General features: G+C 39.5%; 1 protein-coding gene and 1 pseudogene across 1 annotated transcript in view; one reads left to right on the forward strand and one right to left on the reverse strand.

Annotated features, from left to right (window-relative positions):
- The first annotated feature begins 10,270 nt into the window (after positions 1 to 10,270).
- FAM98B (family with sequence similarity 98 member B) overlaps positions 10,271 to 18,281 on the forward strand; it is a 34,918-nt gene continuing 26,907 nt past the window's right edge. Inside the window, exon 1 of the mRNA XM_045395274.3 lies at positions 10,271 to 10,376. Coding sequence (XP_045251209.2) covers positions 10,306 to 10,376 — 71 coding nt within the window. The 5' untranslated portion in view covers positions 10,271 to 10,305. The remainder of the gene's footprint in view (positions 10,377 to 18,281) is intronic.
- On the reverse strand, positions 10,547 to 15,667 carry LOC123574418 (carboxy-terminal domain RNA polymerase II polypeptide A small phosphatase 2-like; annotated as a pseudogene).

Raw genomic sequence — 18,281 nt, forward strand, 5'->3', positions numbered from 1 at the left:
AAAGTGGTAGTTTCCCCTGTGCACTCTCTCCTGCCACTTTGTGAAGAAGTACTTGCTTCTCCTTCACCTTCCACCGTAACTGTAAGTTTCCTCAGGTTTCTCCAGCCATGCAGAACTGTGAGTCAATTAAACCTCTTTCCTTTATAAATTACCCAGTCTCAGTTAGTGTCTTTATAGCAGTGTGAGAATGGATTAATACAGTACATTTGAAGAGTTAGTATTTACTTCTACTTCGTTTCTTTTCTGTGAGACAGGCATGAACTAGCTGCTTCTAGTCAGACATCTTGAATCAGACCCCCCAGAACTTTATATAAATAGAATTGTATACTCTGTGCACTTTTTTGACTGGCATTTTTCACTCATTACAATTATTTTGGGATTTAACCATATCATTATGTATATCATTGGTTTCTTTTATTACTGAGTAGTATTCTACTATATGGAAATACCAGAATACGTTTACTCATTTCATACACATGTTGATGGTCATTTAGTTTATTTATAGTTTGGGTAAACATAATGCTATAAACATTGGCATACAAATATTTGTCTGGATGTATGCTTGCCTTTCTGTTGGGTACATGGTGTTGGAACATAGAATTATATGGTAGATATATGTTCAACATTTTAAGAAGCCATTATATTGTATTCCAAAGTATTGTATGATTTTACATTCCTACCAGTGGTATGTGAGTGTGTATGTTGCTCCATGTCTTCCTCACACTTGGTGTGGTCAGATTTTAAAACTTCAGTCATTGGCCAGGTGTGGTGGCTCATACCTGTAATCCCAGCATTCTGTGAGGCCAAGGCAGGGGGATCACTTGAGGTTAGGAGTCTGAAACCAGCCTGGCCAATATGGTGAAACCCTGTCTCTACTAAAAATGCAAAAATTAGCTGGGCATGGTGGTGCATGCCTGTAATCCCAGCTGCCTGGGAGGCTGATGTGGGAGAATCGCTTGAACCCGGGAGGTGGAGGTTGCAGTGAGCCAGATGGCGCCACTGCACTCCAGTCTGTACAACAGACTGAGACCCTGTCTCAAAAAACAAAAAACAAAAAACAAAAAATTCAGCCCTTATAAGTATATGGTGATATTTCATTGGGATTTAAGTTTGCATTTATGACGAATTGAGCATAGTTGTATGTGCTTATCTTTCATCCACATATCTTCTTTGGTGAGGCATCTGTTCAAATCTTTTGTTCATTTTTAAAAGTTGGGTTGTTTTCTTATTTTTGAGTTTTAGGATATATTTATAGATTCTTGATACAAGTCTTTTATCAGATATGAGTTGCAAATATTTTCTCAGGCTTGTGGCTTGTTTTCAATCACTTAATGGTGTCTTTTGGAGAACAAAAGTTTCTAATTTTCATCAAGTGTAATTTATCAATTTTTCATCTTACAGATTTTGTATTTGGTGTCTTGTTTCAGAAATCTTTGCCTAACCCAAGACCAACGAAGATTTTCTCCTATGTTTTCTTCTAGAAGTTTTCTTTTGTTAAGCGTTACATTTAGGTTACTGACCCATTTTAAGTTAAATTTTGTATGTGTCAAAGTTATGTATGAGTTCTTACTAGGGAGATAAATCTATTAGGGGGTATTTTGGTAGAGGAAATGCAATGTCTTCATCAACCATTTGTTTTTCCTTCTAGGCACACAGCCTAGACTATTTCTCAGCTTCTCTGCAGTTCGGTTAGGGTAGTATGACTTAGTTTTAATTTGTGCAAGGTGGACAGAATTAATGTGCTTTCTTCTAGACCATACTGTATAACTCTTTGTATAATCCTCCATATTTTTCATGTCTGTTTCTATGCTAATTTTGGTTGCCATGTGTCAAAAGTAGCTGAGTCACAAAAAAGATGTTAGGTTCCTGAACTACCACATGAAGGGCCATTGTTCTGATTATCTAATGCTGCATAATAAACCAGCCCAAAAGTTAGTGGCTTATACAACAATCTTTTATTATATCTTATGACTCTCTGAGTTCACTGGGCTCAGCTAGTGGCTCTTGCTTGAGATCTCTCTTGCCATTGACAGCACTTGTTGGATAGTACAGATGGCTGCAGTCATCTGATGGCTCAACTGGGTGAATGACCAAGAAGGTCCACTCACATGGATAGCAGATAATGCTGGCTATGTGCTGGAAACCCAACTGGGATGTCAACTAGAGGGCTTACACATGGCTTCTGCATGTGGCATGAAATTCTCTTAGTCTGGTGGTTGGGTTCCAAGAGGAAGAACCCCATACGTGTGTGTTCCAAGAGTCAAGAATTGGAAGCAGTTAAGACTATGCCTGGAGTGGCACATCATTTCCACCATATTTTATTGATCAAAGTAGTCACAGGCCCTTCCTGTATTCAATGGGAATATAAACTGTATATCTTGATGGGGGAGTAGTAAAGTCACATCGTAAAAGAACGTAAGGTTTTGATGGCATTGTCATGATCAATTTTAAAAATACAATATGCCATACTCTCCCACCAAACACTTGACTCTACTATGACATAAGTGAGGCATAAACTTACATTATCCTAACCCCATGAGATTTGAAGGTTTGTTACAGCACTTAGTTTATCCTGACTACCATATATAATATTGCATCCACTGAGAGGACCACCCTCTTGTCTCCTGGATTATCAGTAGTGCCTCTTCTCGGCTTGGATAAGGAAACAGTACTTTATTTTCACAATGAAGATACCATCATTTCAAGCAGAATACTTAGTCCTAGGTGTAATGAGGTACCTGCTATATTCAATCACAAGGACATTTAGTATACCAAGCTCCAGCTGCCAAGTTAAAGTTCTGGCTCAACTTCCACTGGGAAATAATCACCTTACAGGCAGTGTCATTTCACAAGCAGAACTTCCCACCTCCAGACATCTAGTTGGTTCAAGTGAGATATCCACCTCAAATCTTGAGTTCTATTTTGCACATTTCAGAATCTTATTTCAAATTCGAAGGTTTTTTCCACATAGGCTTAACTCTATTTCAAGGATAGCATATATTCAAATGAATTTTATATATTGTATTTTTATAAGCATCCCTCAGGAGTTTAATGGAGTTCTGAATGGTAGCACAAGAAGTGCTATCTCTTTGTGTATGGCCCACTTCAAATCATTTGCATAGTACCTATATATTGGTTAAAGGTTCAGTCTTGTACTTCTACCTTCCAAGAGTCTTGTTTCCGCTGTTTAGGGGCCCAAAGAACTGATATCAGGAAGAATATACGGCCATAGATTGTTTTCTCCAGTTTGTATGATGTCTAGCAGGAACCCTCCTTGGACTTCCTATGCATGTATGATAGTCTGGGAGAACCCATCCATTCTCAACAACTAGTAAGGTAGACATAGATTCCTTGGTTAAGGAGATAAGTCTGAACACAGACAGATCATTTTTCTGCATTGAAATCACTGAGGCAGGTTCTTCAGGTTGATGTGTAAGAGTATAATTTTTCCCTTAGAGGTTCCAGTCATTCTGTACTGGAATTCATAAACTCTTGGCCAGTCAGGTATGTTGGCTCACACCTGTAATCTGAGCACTTTGGGAGGTGGAGGTGGGTGGATCACTTGTGGCCAGCAGTTCAAGACCAGCCTTGCTAACATAGCAAAACCTTGTCTCTGCTAAATAAATGAATAAAAATTACAAAAAATACATAAACTTGTGGCCTTTTGGTAGTATCTTAGTACATTTTGTGTTGCTATAACAGAATAGTTAAAACTGGATAATTTGTAGAGAACAGAAATTTAGTTCTTACAGTTCTGGAGGCTGGGAAGTCCAATATCAAGGTGCCAATGGGTTGAGTGTCTGATGAGGGCCCAGCCTCTGCTTCCAAGATGGTGCCTTGAGTGCTGCATCCTCCAGAGGGGAAAAACACTGCTCCTCACGTGGCAGAAGAGTGGAAGGGCAAAGAAAGACAGAGCCCACTTTTCAAAGCCCACTTTTGAAGGTATTAATCCCACCCATGAGGGCAAAGCCCTCATAGCCTAATCAACTCTCAAAGGGCCATCCTCTTAATACGATTACAATGGCTATTAAATTTCAACTTGAGTTTTGGAGAGGACAAACATTCAAAGCATAGCAGGTGGATACAAGGAGAGCCGATTTCAAAGACATACAACCTGTGCTGTTGCACAGAACCTACTCTTAGCATAACTCCTTGCTTGGTTTAATACTGTGCCATTGCTGTCTTGAAATTCTTAGTATTTTTTCATTTTGCAGTGGGTCCCATACGTTATGCAGTTGGTACTCGTTATAAGAACCTTTATTCCTCTAATCAAACAAATCAGTGTCTTCCTAATGATGCTCTGCACCATTACTAATGTCTTGAGAGTAAAATTCCTCTGAATGAAATCTGAGAATTGCCATAGGAGTCAGTATCTCCTGAAAACAGGTGATACTAAACGCCAGAAGTTTTAGAATATTCACAGAATTCATAGGTATGACCCCAAAAGCAAATACAACATAAATAAATAAATAAGTAAATAAATAAATAGTACCTAATTAAACTAAAAGCTTCTGCCCAGCAAAAAAATAATCAGCAGAGTAAACAGACAACCCACAGAGTGGGAGAAAATATTTGCAAACTATACATCTGACAAAGGACTAGTATCCAGAATCTACAAAGAACTCAAACAAATCAGCAAGAAAAAAAATCAAATAATCCCATTAAAAAATGGGCAAAGGACATGAATAGACATTTCTCAAAAGAAGATATACAAACAGCCAACAAACATATGAAAAAATGCTCAACATCACTAATTATCAGAGAATGCAAATTAAAACCACAATGAGATACCATCTTATTCCTGCAAGAATGGCCATAATTTAAAAGTCAAAAACCAATAGATGTTGGAGTAGATGTGGTGAAAAGGGAACACTTTTACACTGTTGGTGGGGACATAAATTAGTACAGCCACTGTGGAAAAGAGTATGGAGATTCCTTAAAGAACTAAAACATAGAACTACCATTTGATCCAGCAGTCTCACTACTGGGTATCTACCCAAAGGAAAAGAAGTCATTATATCAAAAAGACACATTCACATGCATGTTTACAGCAGTACAATTTGGAATTTTAAAGATATGGAACCAACCTGAGTGCCCGTCAACCCAGTGAGTGGATAAAGAAAATGTGCTATATATACACCATGAAATACTACTCAGCCATAGAAAGGAAATAAATAATGTCTTCTGTAGCAACTTGGATGGAGCTGGAGGCCTTTATTCTAAATGAAGTAACTCAGGAATGGAAAATCAAATATTCTATGTTCTTACTTTTAAGTGGGAGCTAAGCTATGAGGACACAAAGGCATTAGAGTGATATAATGGACTTTGGGGACTCGCAGTGGTGGGGGGAAAGTTGGGAGGGAGTGAGGGATAAAAGACTACATATTGGGTACAGTATACACTGCTTGGGTGGTGGGTGTACTACAATCTGAGAATTCACCTCTAAAGAACTTATCCGTGTAACCAAAAACCACTGGGATTCCAAATAAATTGAAATTAAAAAACTAACTAAATAAATAAATTAAAAAACAGTGTATGAGAGTTCCAGTGTTAACATTTTTGCCAATCTTTGATATTGTCAAGGTTTCTTTTCTTTTCTTTTTTTTTTTTTTGAGGGAGGCCTTTCTTTCTGTATATGTAGTAATATGTCATGATTATTTGGATTTACATTTCTCTAATGCCAATGAGCTTGAGCACTGTCTTGTATAGGTTTTGGTTGTTTGAATATTCTTTTTTGTGAAATGTTTATTCAACTCTTTTTTCCACTTTTCTTCTCCCAACTTTGAGTTTGTTGTGAATTGTCTTTGTCTAATTGATTTGAAGGATTTCTTTACACAATCTGAATAGGAGTCCCTTGTCAAATATATGTATCGCAAGTATTTTCTCTCATTTGTGTAGCTTGCATTCTGGCTTTTTTAATGGAATCTTTTTCATGAACTTAATTTAATAAAGACCAAGTTGGCAACATAATATAGAATATCATCATGTTCTGTAAAATATGCAAATATTTCTTTTCTTTTTTTGGTTATTTTTCTTTTGAGAGGGAGCCTCGCACTGTCACCCAGGCTGGAGTGCAGTGGCGCAATCTCAGCTCACTGCAACCTCTGCCTCTCGGGTTCAAGTGATTCTCCTGCCTCAGCCTCCCAAGTAGCTGGGATTACAGGCTAATTTTTGTATTTTTACAAATATTTACAAATCTTACAAATTTTTTACAATTTTTTTTTTTTTACAATTTTTACAAATTTTACAAAATTTTACAAATAAAAAAAAAATTAGCCTAACCACGCCAGGCTAATTTTTGTATTTTTAGTAGAGACGGGGTTTCACCAAGTTGGTCATGCTGGTCTCAAACTCCTGACCTCATGATCTACCACACACTTTTAAAAAACCAGATCTCACGATAACTCACTCACTATACAGTGCCAAGGCAGAAATGGTGTCAAACCATTCATGAGAACTCTGCCCTCATGATCCAGTCACCTCCCACCAGGCCCCTCCTCCAACATTGGGGATTATAATTTAACATGAGATTTGGGCACGGACACAGATCCTAACCATATCATAAACTCACCCATACATTTATATAATGACTATTTTTACTGTATATTTTAGAGCTGTACAAGGCTTACCTACAGTTTAATGTATCTGAATTCATCTCCAAATAAGGGGGAGGAGAATGTATATTAGTGGTTCCTGCCTCTTGTCAGAGTTGGGGTGTCATAGAAGGTACTAGTCTTAGTAATCTTGGCAAAAAGTCTCTGTAAAAATCAAATAGAAATGAGGTAACTGTTCTTTATTATTGTTGATCTTGAGTGTTCTGCTGCTGGTTTTCCTAAAAAATCTAAATAAATGAATAACAAAAGTTATGCACAGAAAAATAACTAAAAACGAACAAACAAAAAAGCATGACTGGCCAAGCATGGTGGCTCACATCTGTAATCCCAGCACTTTGGGAGGCTGAGGTGAGAGGATCACTTGTCCAGGAGTTTGAGACCAGCCTGGGAAGCAAGGCGAGACCATATCTCTACAAGAAATTTAAAAATTAGTCAGGTATGGTGGTATGCACTTGTAGTCCTAGCTACTGAGGAAGCTAAGGCAGGAGGATCAGGATTGCTTGAGCCCAGGAGGTCGAGGCTGCGGTGAGCTGTAATCAGGCCACTGCACTCCAGCCTGGGCAACAGAGTGAGACCCTGCCTCAAAAGAAAAAAAAAAAAAAGCACGACAGATATTTGAAGAAACTGAAAAAGTCTAACATAGTAAATGGAATAATTGGACTCCAACAAGACCACTGAGAAAATGAGACAGAAGCAAGAAGAGACTCTGCTAAAAATTTCCTGACGAAACAACCACTGATCCAAGAGCACTGTTAATGCCAACCAGGATATACACAAAGGAATTCACAATTTAGGAAAATTTTAGTAAAAAACAAAAGATAGAAGGAAAAGCTTAAAAGCAGTTTGAGAAAAAAATCAAACTTTAACATAATATAAGCTGACTTCTCAAAAGAAGCAATGGAAGCAAGAAAATAATGGAATAACATCTTTCATATGCTTTAAATAATCACAAATCCAGAATTTTACACAGTGGAAATATCCTTAAGAAATGAAGGCAAAATAAAGATGTTTTCAGATAAACAAAACTAATATAAATTGTTTCCAGCAGACCCATGTCAAAAGAAATATTAAAGAGGGTTCTTCAGATTAAAAAAAATGATGCCAGATAAAATCCCAATAGTGCAAAAAATAATGAAGAGTGCCACTGGAAATGGTAAATATGTAAGTGAAACTACATAAATATTGACTATTCAAAACAGTAATAGTAATGACTTCTTAAATGTAAACTATAGGGATAATTCGGGGGGTGAGGTGCTGACAAAGAGAGTTTAAAAACTATAATATTCTTCCATTGTCCAGGCAGTGGTAAAACAACGAATTAATGGTGGCAAATCAAGGTTGCATATTGTCATCATTTAGGTAACCACTAAAGAAATCATGAAATAGTATATAACTAACAACTAAGAAAAGGGAGAAATGGAATAATGAAAAATACTTATTAAATCTAAAAGAAGGCAAAAATGGAAGATAAAATATCAAACCAAAAGATAGCTGGGTAGCAATATTAATATCAGAAAAAATAGCTATTAACACAAGAAGCATTATAATATTACAGAGAGATAAATAGGGACATTTCATAATGATAAAAAGGTCATGACAGCAGAAAACCATAAGAATCCTAAATGTTTATTTGCTTAATAACCAGCCTCAAAATATATAAACTTTAAAAGCCAACAACTTAAAGGAGAAATAGACAAAGCCACAATCACATTAACTAATATAACAAGCAGTCAAAAAAAAAATCAGTAGGCATAAAATATTCCAAGTCAATAAGAGTTGGAAAACATAATTAATAAATTTGACCTAATTGATACACATAGATCTCTACCCCTCCCAAAACTTCAGAATATGCATTTTTCAAGGGCACATGTAATTTGTAAAACTTAACCCTACAGTGGATCCTAAAGTAAGTCTCACCAAATTAAAAATTGAAATCATAAAGAGCATGTTCTCTGACTAAAGTGGAATTAAAATAGGAATTAATTCCCTGAGTATGAGATTGTAACCAAAAAAAGGAATTAAGAAATCAAAAATAAAACTAAAAATATCCCTTAACTAATTGATTGGAATTTAAGCAATACACTTCTAAATAACCAGGCATCAAACTAGAAATTATAATGGATATTAGAGAGTTTTGAACTGAGTGATAATAAAAACACAACATATCAACTCATGCAGGATTCAACATATGAGGACTCATTCTTAGAGGAAAATATATAGCATTAGGTGTGACTATTAGAAATGAAAAAGATTAAAAATTACTTAAGTATCTATCTCAAGAAGCTGAAAAACAAATTAAATCCAAAGAAGCAGGGAAATAAAAATAATAAAGAGTAGTCACCAATGAAATAGGAAGAAAATGCAATAGAGAAAATTAAGGCAAAATCTGAGTCTGCAAAGACTAGTAAAATTGACAGATCAAAAAAAAAAAAGTGTGTGGCACCTCCCTGCACCCTCTCTCTTCCTCCTACTCCGGCCATGTGATAGCTGCAATCCCCCTTCCCCTTCTGCCACAACTGTCCATTTCCTGAGGCCTCCCCAGGAGTGGAGCAGATGCCAGCATCGTGCTTCGTGTACAGCCTGTGGAACCAAGTGCCAATTAAACCCCTTTTCTTTATAAATTACTCAGTCTCAGGTATATGTTTATAGCAATGTGAGAGTGGACTACTACAGCTTACCTTTGAGTGTTTTACAAATTTATGGGTATGCTTTTTGTTTGTAACTCTGACTAGGAAGGTGAGAGCATTATTGGTTTTTATTGGACTGGGGCTACCAATGCTATGTAGTCTGCAATGCAAGGAACAGGTCCATACAAGGGATCAATAGTTATACTTCTTGAAGGATTTTCAACAGTTCTGCTGGAATATTCATGTAGGTGACATGCCTGCTAATAATGATCTAACCTTATACTCTTAGTACCTTTTACATATGAACCCTAAAATATATATTTTAAATCCTTTAGATAGAGATTGAATTCTCCATGGATAGTACACAGAGGGTATATTATGTTTTGTTTGTTTGGAACTTTGTGGAGAGTTAGCCACAAATTTGGAAAACCACATCAGCTACCTTACTCTGCTATTTGTTGCTTATACAACTGATACTTTGTCAGCAATGAAGCGCATCATCTGAATATGCATTTGAGGGGTTTCCACATAGATAGATGCAAGCATCTGATCCCTTCATTGGTCTTCTGCATTTCATTAGGAGAAAAATACTACTTTGTTATAAATTACGTACCTTCCTTGTTTCCTTAAAGTTGAAGCATCGTCGTGTATATTGATTTAAAAATTATGTGTGTAGGCATGTGATATTACTAATTTTAGCTGAAGATAATTATAATTTCATTTCAGATTTCTGTTACTTAAAAGAAGGTCTGGAATCGGATAGGTTGAGATCAACTCGATACCACGATGTTTGCTAAAATTTATTTGAACACACAGAAAAGACCCAACCCAGAGACCTCTTTATTACTATTATTTCTACTATTCTTTTAAAAAATTATTATCGTTACACACAGCGGTTTTAGGCACTGTCAAGTGTCCATCGCCTCCGGGCTGGGAACCTTTGCGCCCTTCTTCAGCTGTGCTCTTAGGCAGTTACCGGCGAGACCCGGACCGGAACCTTGGCGCGGTGACGCTAGTTTCCGGCGGGTTACTTAGAGCGCCGAACAGCTCTGGGCCAAAGGAACATGAGAGGGCCGGAGCCGGGTCCCGAACCAACGATGGAGGGAGACGTGCTGGACACACTGGAGGCGCTGGGGTGAGTGCTTTTGGAGACGCCTTTTTCCTGAAAACGCAACCTCTCCTTGGCCTGGCTGCATAACCTACTTCCCCTGGGCCTCTGTGGGCCTGGGCGGCCCTGTGCAGGCCTCCTTCCCTGCCTCGATCCCTCCGGCGCCGACGGAGTTAAGCGGGAGGCGGGAGAGAAATCTATTTAGGGGGTGGAGCAGGGCCGGAGAGCTGGGGTTCGTGGCCCCCTCTTTCAAACTTCTTGCCTCGGAACTCTGTTGCAGGAATCCGCGGGGTGGCGCGGAGCGGCCCTTCTGGCACCGGTTTTCTGGGCGAGCCCGCGCCCGCGATATTTGTGATATTTGTGTTGACGTAGTTGTGGCGCCCGGAGGGAGGTGCTGGAACCTGAGCTGCTGTTGAGGACTGTTGTCTCCTACAGTGTACAACTTGTGGCTTACTTGGGGCTCTGAAGCGAATGGCTTCTACTTTGACCGGAGAAAGTGTTGTAGTTCATTGCGAGTTCATTCTTGCAACCATTTCGTCTCTTCGTCAACGTGTATATTAGCTTGTATGTGCATTTACACGCATTTACGTTTGTAAATTTCCTCTAGGCAAGGGAAAAAGATAGTTTTCAGATTACTCGTGGCTTACGTAGTCGCGCAGGCTACTGCAGGCTGCAATGCAGTGTGGTAGGTGCTGTGAGAACTCTTAGGATGGAGGTGAGAGTAATGTTAATACTTAACAAGTGTGGTGGTTAGTAATCTCCCCCTCAACCTCGTCCTGTTTTTTCCCACACAGCTGTTGTCCCCATCCCAAATTATCATGTCCTGCCCATTCATTTGTCTCTTGAACTCTCCTTCTCTCTCATTTAATTCCTCCTCCTCCCCAAGTCAGCTCCTGGAAAACTGATGCTTTGCATATTTTATTCACCGATGTATTCCCAGCCACACACTAGAACGGAGTTCTTACAGTAAATAGTTGGTCGAATGAATGAGTAAATGAATGAAGAACAGCTTAGAGAAGAGAGCCCACAACGGTAAGCATAGGACCAGATAGTTGAGTCATACGGTGCACATTAAATAAAGAGCTTGGAGCCATCTGCACATTTGTTTGCCCTGCTACGTGCTGCTGTTTCTTGATAGGGGAAGCTGTGCCTTTGCAGTGTTGTTATGAAGCTTGAACCAATCCCACACCCCACTTTATCTTCCCTAAAACTGCATTTGCCCCTCTATCAACTGTTTCTTTAGCTGGACCCTGATAATATGTACTTTGCAGTGATCCAGTGTTACGGAGTCTTGCAGTTAGTAGATCGTGAATACATATTTGTCCAATGAAAGAACAGTGCCATTGGTTATTTAGGGGGCATTTTTACTTCTGTGAGGTCGCTTGGAAGTTCTCCCTTAACTTGGTTAAGAAGGAACCAAAACAAGAACTGAAAATACTTAGTAGAATTATTTAGGCACCAAAGAGTTTGAGCTCCCAAGTACTTCAGGTAAGAATACTGGGATCTCATAAATGGTTTATGAAAAAGGAAAAGGCAGTGCTTTTCTTCTTTCTTCACTTCTTGAACTTATTGTTCCTATTATAAGTGTTTTGGAAAGTTCATTGCTATAATCTTGATTTTTATCAAGGAAAATAGTTTCAGATTATTCAACATGGAAAGTAAAACAGTTTACACACTCCAAAATTAGTTTTTCCTGGAATAACCATGAGGGCAAAATTTTGAAGTTTGAATTCTCCTATGATCATAAGATGTGAAAAAAGTAGTTATTTACAATATGTGTTGTAATGCAACGCTGTGTTTTCAAATATCCGTGTAGATGGTGAATAATGCATTTTCTGTTGTAAGGTATTTAGGATATCAGGGAAGGTACTTCAGTTTGTCATGTAAAATAAATTAATGGGAGGCATTTGAAGGGAAAAATCTATGTGAAAGGACAATTTAGTGATACAGGTGAAAACAGGATAGGCTAGGAGTCGGTAAGTTTTCTCATCTGTGAAGAGAGGACTGGAGCAGATGATTTTAGAAGTCTCTTTCAGTTCTGATAGTCTCTGATTTTGTGGAATAGTAGATCTCCACTGGAAGTACATCAGAATCATGTGGAACTTATGAAAACTGTTCCAGTCTGGTATATAACGTAGACTGACCGAATCATAATCTTCAAGAGGTACAGTACAGACCTACATATTTTTAAAAAGATTCACAGCCTTGGTTGAGAAACACTACTGTGGAGAGAAATTTCCTTTAAATATTTATTGAACACAACTGTATATTGGACCTCATTCTGAGGAGTCAGTGGTGAGCAAAAAAGACTTGGTTCCTGCCCCTGTGGAGTTTACAATCTAGTGGAGAAACAGACATGATCACAAAAATAATTATAAACTATAATAAATGTGTCAAAGGGAAAGAACAGGGTGATATAACAGGAGGATCTAAGAAGTCTTAGAGGTTAGTGATAGATTCCTGAGGAAGTGACATTTGAGTTGAAATGGGAAGGGTGAATAGAAGTTAACTAGTTGAGGTTGGATAGATGAAAAAGGGGAACAAAGATATCCTTACAGTGAGAAGAAAATGTGAAGACTGTGAAGTGGGAAGGAGCTTGCTGTATTGGAAGAACTGGAAGGAGGCTAATGTGGTTAGAAGGTAGAGTGTGAGGGGCAGAGTGGTGGGAAATTGGATTAAAGAGTTAGGTGAAAATTGGGGCATGCAGCCCCTTTTAGGCTGTGTTGTGGATTTTATTCTTGATCGTAACAGCAGTGGGATGCGATTGAAGAATTGTAAATAAAAAGGGAGTGATTAGATGTCTAGTTTGAAAGTTACATCTGTCAGCAAGGTGGAAAATGGATTGGAGAATTTAGTTAATAGTCTGGGAAAGAAATGATGGTTGCTTAGTGGCAGTGGATATGGAAAGAACTACATTACTGGACTTAGTAATTGATTGGATATTAAAATTCAAAGATTCATTTCTCTTTATTTTAAAAAAGATTTTTAGACACCGGGTCTTGTTATGATGCTCGGGCTAGTCTTGAACTCCTGGCCTCAAATGATCTCCTGCCTTGGTTTCCCAAAGTGTTGGGATTACAGGTGTGAGCCACCAGGCCCCACCAGATTAATATCTTCATTTGGTATTGAGCACCAAAATGAAATGATACACCTTAGAATCTAAATTGGATACAGAAGAATGTGAAGATAGGAGAAAGTTGGTAAATATGGAGAATGCAGAGGGATCAATGAATGGAGGTAATGATGATATCAAAGAATAGTTGTAGGTGAGTGGTCAAAGAAGCAAGCTGGAAGGGTAAGTAAGAGGTTGTGGTCAGGGAGCCACATGTTTGGATGAGTGATTTTGGATGTAGAGTAGTTCTGGGTAATGTCAAGGGTGCAAGAGGGGGCTGAGTGACACGTGCAGGTTGAAACTGAGAGCTCAGGGTGTAAGATAGGGTATACATACAGACTTTAAAGAAACTCAGTATAATGGCAAGAACAGAGGTGGAGAGGAAAACTGAGCAAAGAGGATGTTGGGGAGTGTCCAAGAGGTAATAGATGAAAACCACAAGTGAATGGGTGGTAGATCTGCGTGGCCTGTGCCTCAGGAGAACAGGAGATATTTATAAGATAATGGGAGAGCAGTGATAATGATGCTATTTTGGTAAGTAAGGAGGCCAAAACCCCTACTATCTGATCTTTAGGAATTTGCAAAAATAAAAATAACTAAAGCTAGAGATGGTAGGAATAATAATCTTAGGTTTTTTTTTTTTTTTTAAGAAAGAGAATTTTCAAACAGAGTCAAAAGAACAGAAATTAGTAATCTGTTCTCTTCCAGGGTGGGAAGAGAACCTCCTTCCCCATAGGTTCCAGACTATGGCTAGATGGTGAGGAAGGGAGCTCAGTACCCAACCTTGGGGAGACACAGAAAGGGCCCATGCCAGGCACTTGCCTGGAGGCAAGTGTAGCTTTTGGGCCACAAGACCTGATGGCCGCTGGGGTACTGGCCTGGAAACAAGTCCTCATCTTCCCAGAAATGTCTTATTTTTGTCTGCAGCAGCTGGCTAGAGAAAGATTTTGGAAAGGTGTGTACCTGGAGCACCCAAAGGCATAACCTTCCCTTTTCCTTGGCATAGGCCTGATAACACTGAGGAAAGGCCATGGTTTGGCAATGGAGTGTTCAATAGTCTTCATCCCTGTAGAGTTCAGTGGCTCTTAGGGTGACGGGAGAGGAGATGACTTGAAAGACCAAGACTCAGCTTCTCCCCTACTGAAGCACTATATCCTGGGGCCACAGTTCATGGCAGAACATACACTCACACACACATCTTGGGAACCCAACAACTCGGGAGCAGGCAGCTCTGGGTATTGTTGGTCTGGCGTTTGCCTACTTGACATCTAAGCTGTCCTAAAGCTCTTTACAATCACTTCTCACTATTTCCAGGCCCATGTGGTGAGGTGCTCCAGCTTCCACTCTGTCAGGTGACCGTAAAGGCACAGTGTAGGAAAGACCCCTACTAGGATGACCACTGCTTGGAAGCAGGGAAGGCTAAGAGGCTGCACCTACCCGAGGCTGGTGTAGACGTCCTCTGCTCTGCTCCTCAAAGACTGGGATCAGGTTCAGCAACTCAGTATCTGCCATGTCATCAAACCAGGACTGCACAGACACTGCATTCTCTGGGTGGAAGATGTAAGAAGCAGACAGGTTGTCCAGGATGAGGGTTTTCCTCAGGTTCCTCCCCAGGAGGCTGACGTTCCTGACTTAGCAGCCCTGGTGGAACCACAGGACTCATGGAATAGGTGAGCTCGGAACACCCACACTGGTCCAGCAGATCTGTCACAGGTCAGCATACTTGGCCAGGTTGGCAGTGAAGAGAACACATTCAAAGAGTTCTTTCATTTGTCTTTTTGCGCGAGGCCTCTTGAGCACATATACCTGCTTGAGTGGTCTCCTCAATCTCTGTAGGCACTGTGAAGCTAGCATTGTTGCTGGGCTTAAAGATGCACAAAAGTTTCATCCAGGTCAGTGACCACACAGATCCTCCTTTGATCTTCCTCTGTCACCTTGGAGCAGGCATGTCCCTGGGATCTGATAAAACTGGTACTGGAGACACTGGAGCAGATCTGACTTAGCAGTGGTGTTGACTTCCTCCTTATATGCACGAGCTCAGTGGAAGAGCTTGACTGGCCATGCTGGGTGTGAAAATAGCAGAAAAGGGCCTTGGAGATGTTATATCCACGAGGCTTCTTAAGGAGGACTTGGAGACCAGGCCTTGTTTGGTGAGCACCAGGGCGTCTTCCACCTGCCCCTGGGTGATGATGGAACTGTGCTCCATCTAATTCTGCAGGTGTGGGCTGGCTGGGTGGAAGAACCAGTGAGCCCACGGTCTAGGCTAGGCAGGGGGGCCTGGGCTTGGGCTTGCTGCAACTCTTGAGACTCCAACTCCCACAGCTGTTCACATACCCCTTCTCCTTTCCTCCCTGGGCCAGGAAGCAAGGTGGCCTGTACCAAGGGTGGGTGCCTGGGGATGGGCTCCCCTGGGTACCCTGGCTCCAGTCTCCTAGCAGCAGCTCTGGGCTTCTAAGTTTGGGTCCAAAATGGAGAATCCAGAGTGAAAACGAGAGGGATAATCTTTCTGAGAAGAGATGGACAGTATAGCAAAATATATGCCGTGCTGTGGATGGAAAATAGTGGACATTTTTTGGGAAGCAGAGAGAGGTGGAGAGTTGGATGAGAGGCAAAGACAATAGGTTGGGTAAATGATGGGAAAAGAAAGGGTCTTCTATTTTGTCTCTTGGCTGATGAAAATAGAAAGTAAATTAGGCCCTGGTTGTGTTGTTCAGGAGAGTTACCAGCAGCCCTAATGGACTGAAGATTTGGATCACCCTGCTTGAAGTAATGTCCGACCAGCAACTATGCTTCCAGGGTATGAGGCTTTGCGGGAGGCCCTAGGCCTAGGGGAGATGTTCTCAGTGTTTGGAGTAACAGTAGCACTTTGATGATTAACTAAGAATATATAGAACAAACTAGGAGCTTGGTTATTCTCCATAAATGCAGAATGGCGTTGGAAATCAAAGCAAGTATGAAATAAATGTGGTAAGCACTAAACAGTTGCTAAATGTAGCATAAATAGACTCTTAAATGCATGCTCTAATTTCTCATGTACTGCAAGAGGAGAAGGAGTAATGATAAATATTGAGAGATTTTTTTTTAAATGAAAGTAAAAAAATAAGTGCTATGCTGCTTAAGAGAGGTCTGTGGACTAGCAGCATCATCACCACCTGGGGAGTAGAAATGCAGAATCCCAGACTTCATTCCGGCTCTACTGAATTAGAATCTTTATTTTAATAAGACCCTCAGGAGATTCCTATGCACATAAAAGTTTAAGAAGCACTGTTCTAGCCAGAAAAGTGCTTTCATATTCTTACTCAGTTATCTAGCAGAATATTTTGAGACACTTCTGTTGCATAAGACATTTCTGGATGGTGACAGAACAATAGGGGCTAAGAGTGCGGGGCTGTACAGAGAGGTTGTGTGGCTCGGTTCTGGGACGATTGTTCGCTATGATCATGGCCATCCCGTACGAATTATTTACCTGTATCGTCCTGAGCTTCCTCATCTGTAAAATGAAGCTAATAATCGTATCTACCTTATAGGGTATTGTGGCAATTAAATGAATTTATATAAATCATTTAGTGCTGACCCAACATACAGTTAGCACTTTATAAATGTTAGCCACTATTGTGATTTTGATTGTTAATTAGATGTTCAGGTATGTTAAATGCATTTATTTTTTCCTCTTTTTATTTTTACTTCACCTGATGAGCTAAGGCGTTAAAAGATTAGATCTTTTTTCCAAATTCAGAATTTTTTGTGATTTGACCAGTTTTTGTTGGTTTTTATTATTGACATTTCAGTTAAAAAAAAAAACTTACACCAATATGAATTAGTTAAATTCTTTCAAGAGTTTATGAGTATTGCTTTATTGCAGAAATGAAAGCAAGTAAGAGGATCTAAGATGTTTACTATGAAATCTCATTGAGAGGCATTGTAAGACATGGAGGAAGGCTGAGTCATAGAAGAACCAGCCTTGAGCTGGGGGTGCAGAAATAATGTTCTAGTCTCAGCTCTGCCTTTACTTGGCTGTATCAGCTGGACCAGGTTTTTTCCTTAGTTTCCTTATAGTTGTAGATAGAGGTCTAACAAGACCTATGTTAACGATGGAGCATTTGGGTTAAACGTGGATTTAAATGCTAGTGCCATCTTCTGATTCTACACAATTAGGATAATGCTAACTTAAAGCATTGCTGTAAAGATTAAATGAAACATATATATGTATGCATGCCTAGCACTGTGCCTGGCCTGCTACATAAAGGCAGGTTTCCTAATGTCATGAAGTCTTAGTTTCTTTACCTACAAAATGAGGATTTGAAAATACCTGTACTCACCCTTCATCTGATATAACCAGAGAATTCAAAGAAAAAGAAATGCAAGTGGCCTTTAAACATATGCAAAGATGCCCTATGTCTTGCTCATAAGAGAAATGTAGATAAAACTATACTGTTACCAGATGGTCAAAACCCCAAAAGTTTGACAACTTTGGTGAATGATGAGGGAATGGGTACTCTGATGCCTTGATGGTACAACCCCTCTACAGGAGAATTTCATAGTATCTAGCAAAGTTATGTATCTGTTTACCCTTTGACCCAACAGCCTCACCTCTAGGAATCTATCCTAGATATAAACTGACAAAAATTTGCTGAACTATATTAATAAAACACTGGAAACAGTCCAAGTGTCCTTTAGTAGATGCTGATTAAATAAAATATGGTGCATCCAGACAGTGGGGTAGTATATAACTGTAAAAAAGGGTTGAATAATATCTCTAAATACTGATCTCTACTAATGTAAATGTATGTGTGTGTGAGCATGTATGTGTTTAAAGCAAG

The sequence above is a fragment of the Macaca fascicularis genome, chromosome 7 (assembly GCF_037993035.2).
Source record: "Macaca fascicularis isolate 582-1 chromosome 7, T2T-MFA8v1.1".
In the NCBI taxonomy this organism is placed as follows: Eukaryota; Metazoa; Chordata; class Mammalia; order Primates; family Cercopithecidae; genus Macaca; species Macaca fascicularis.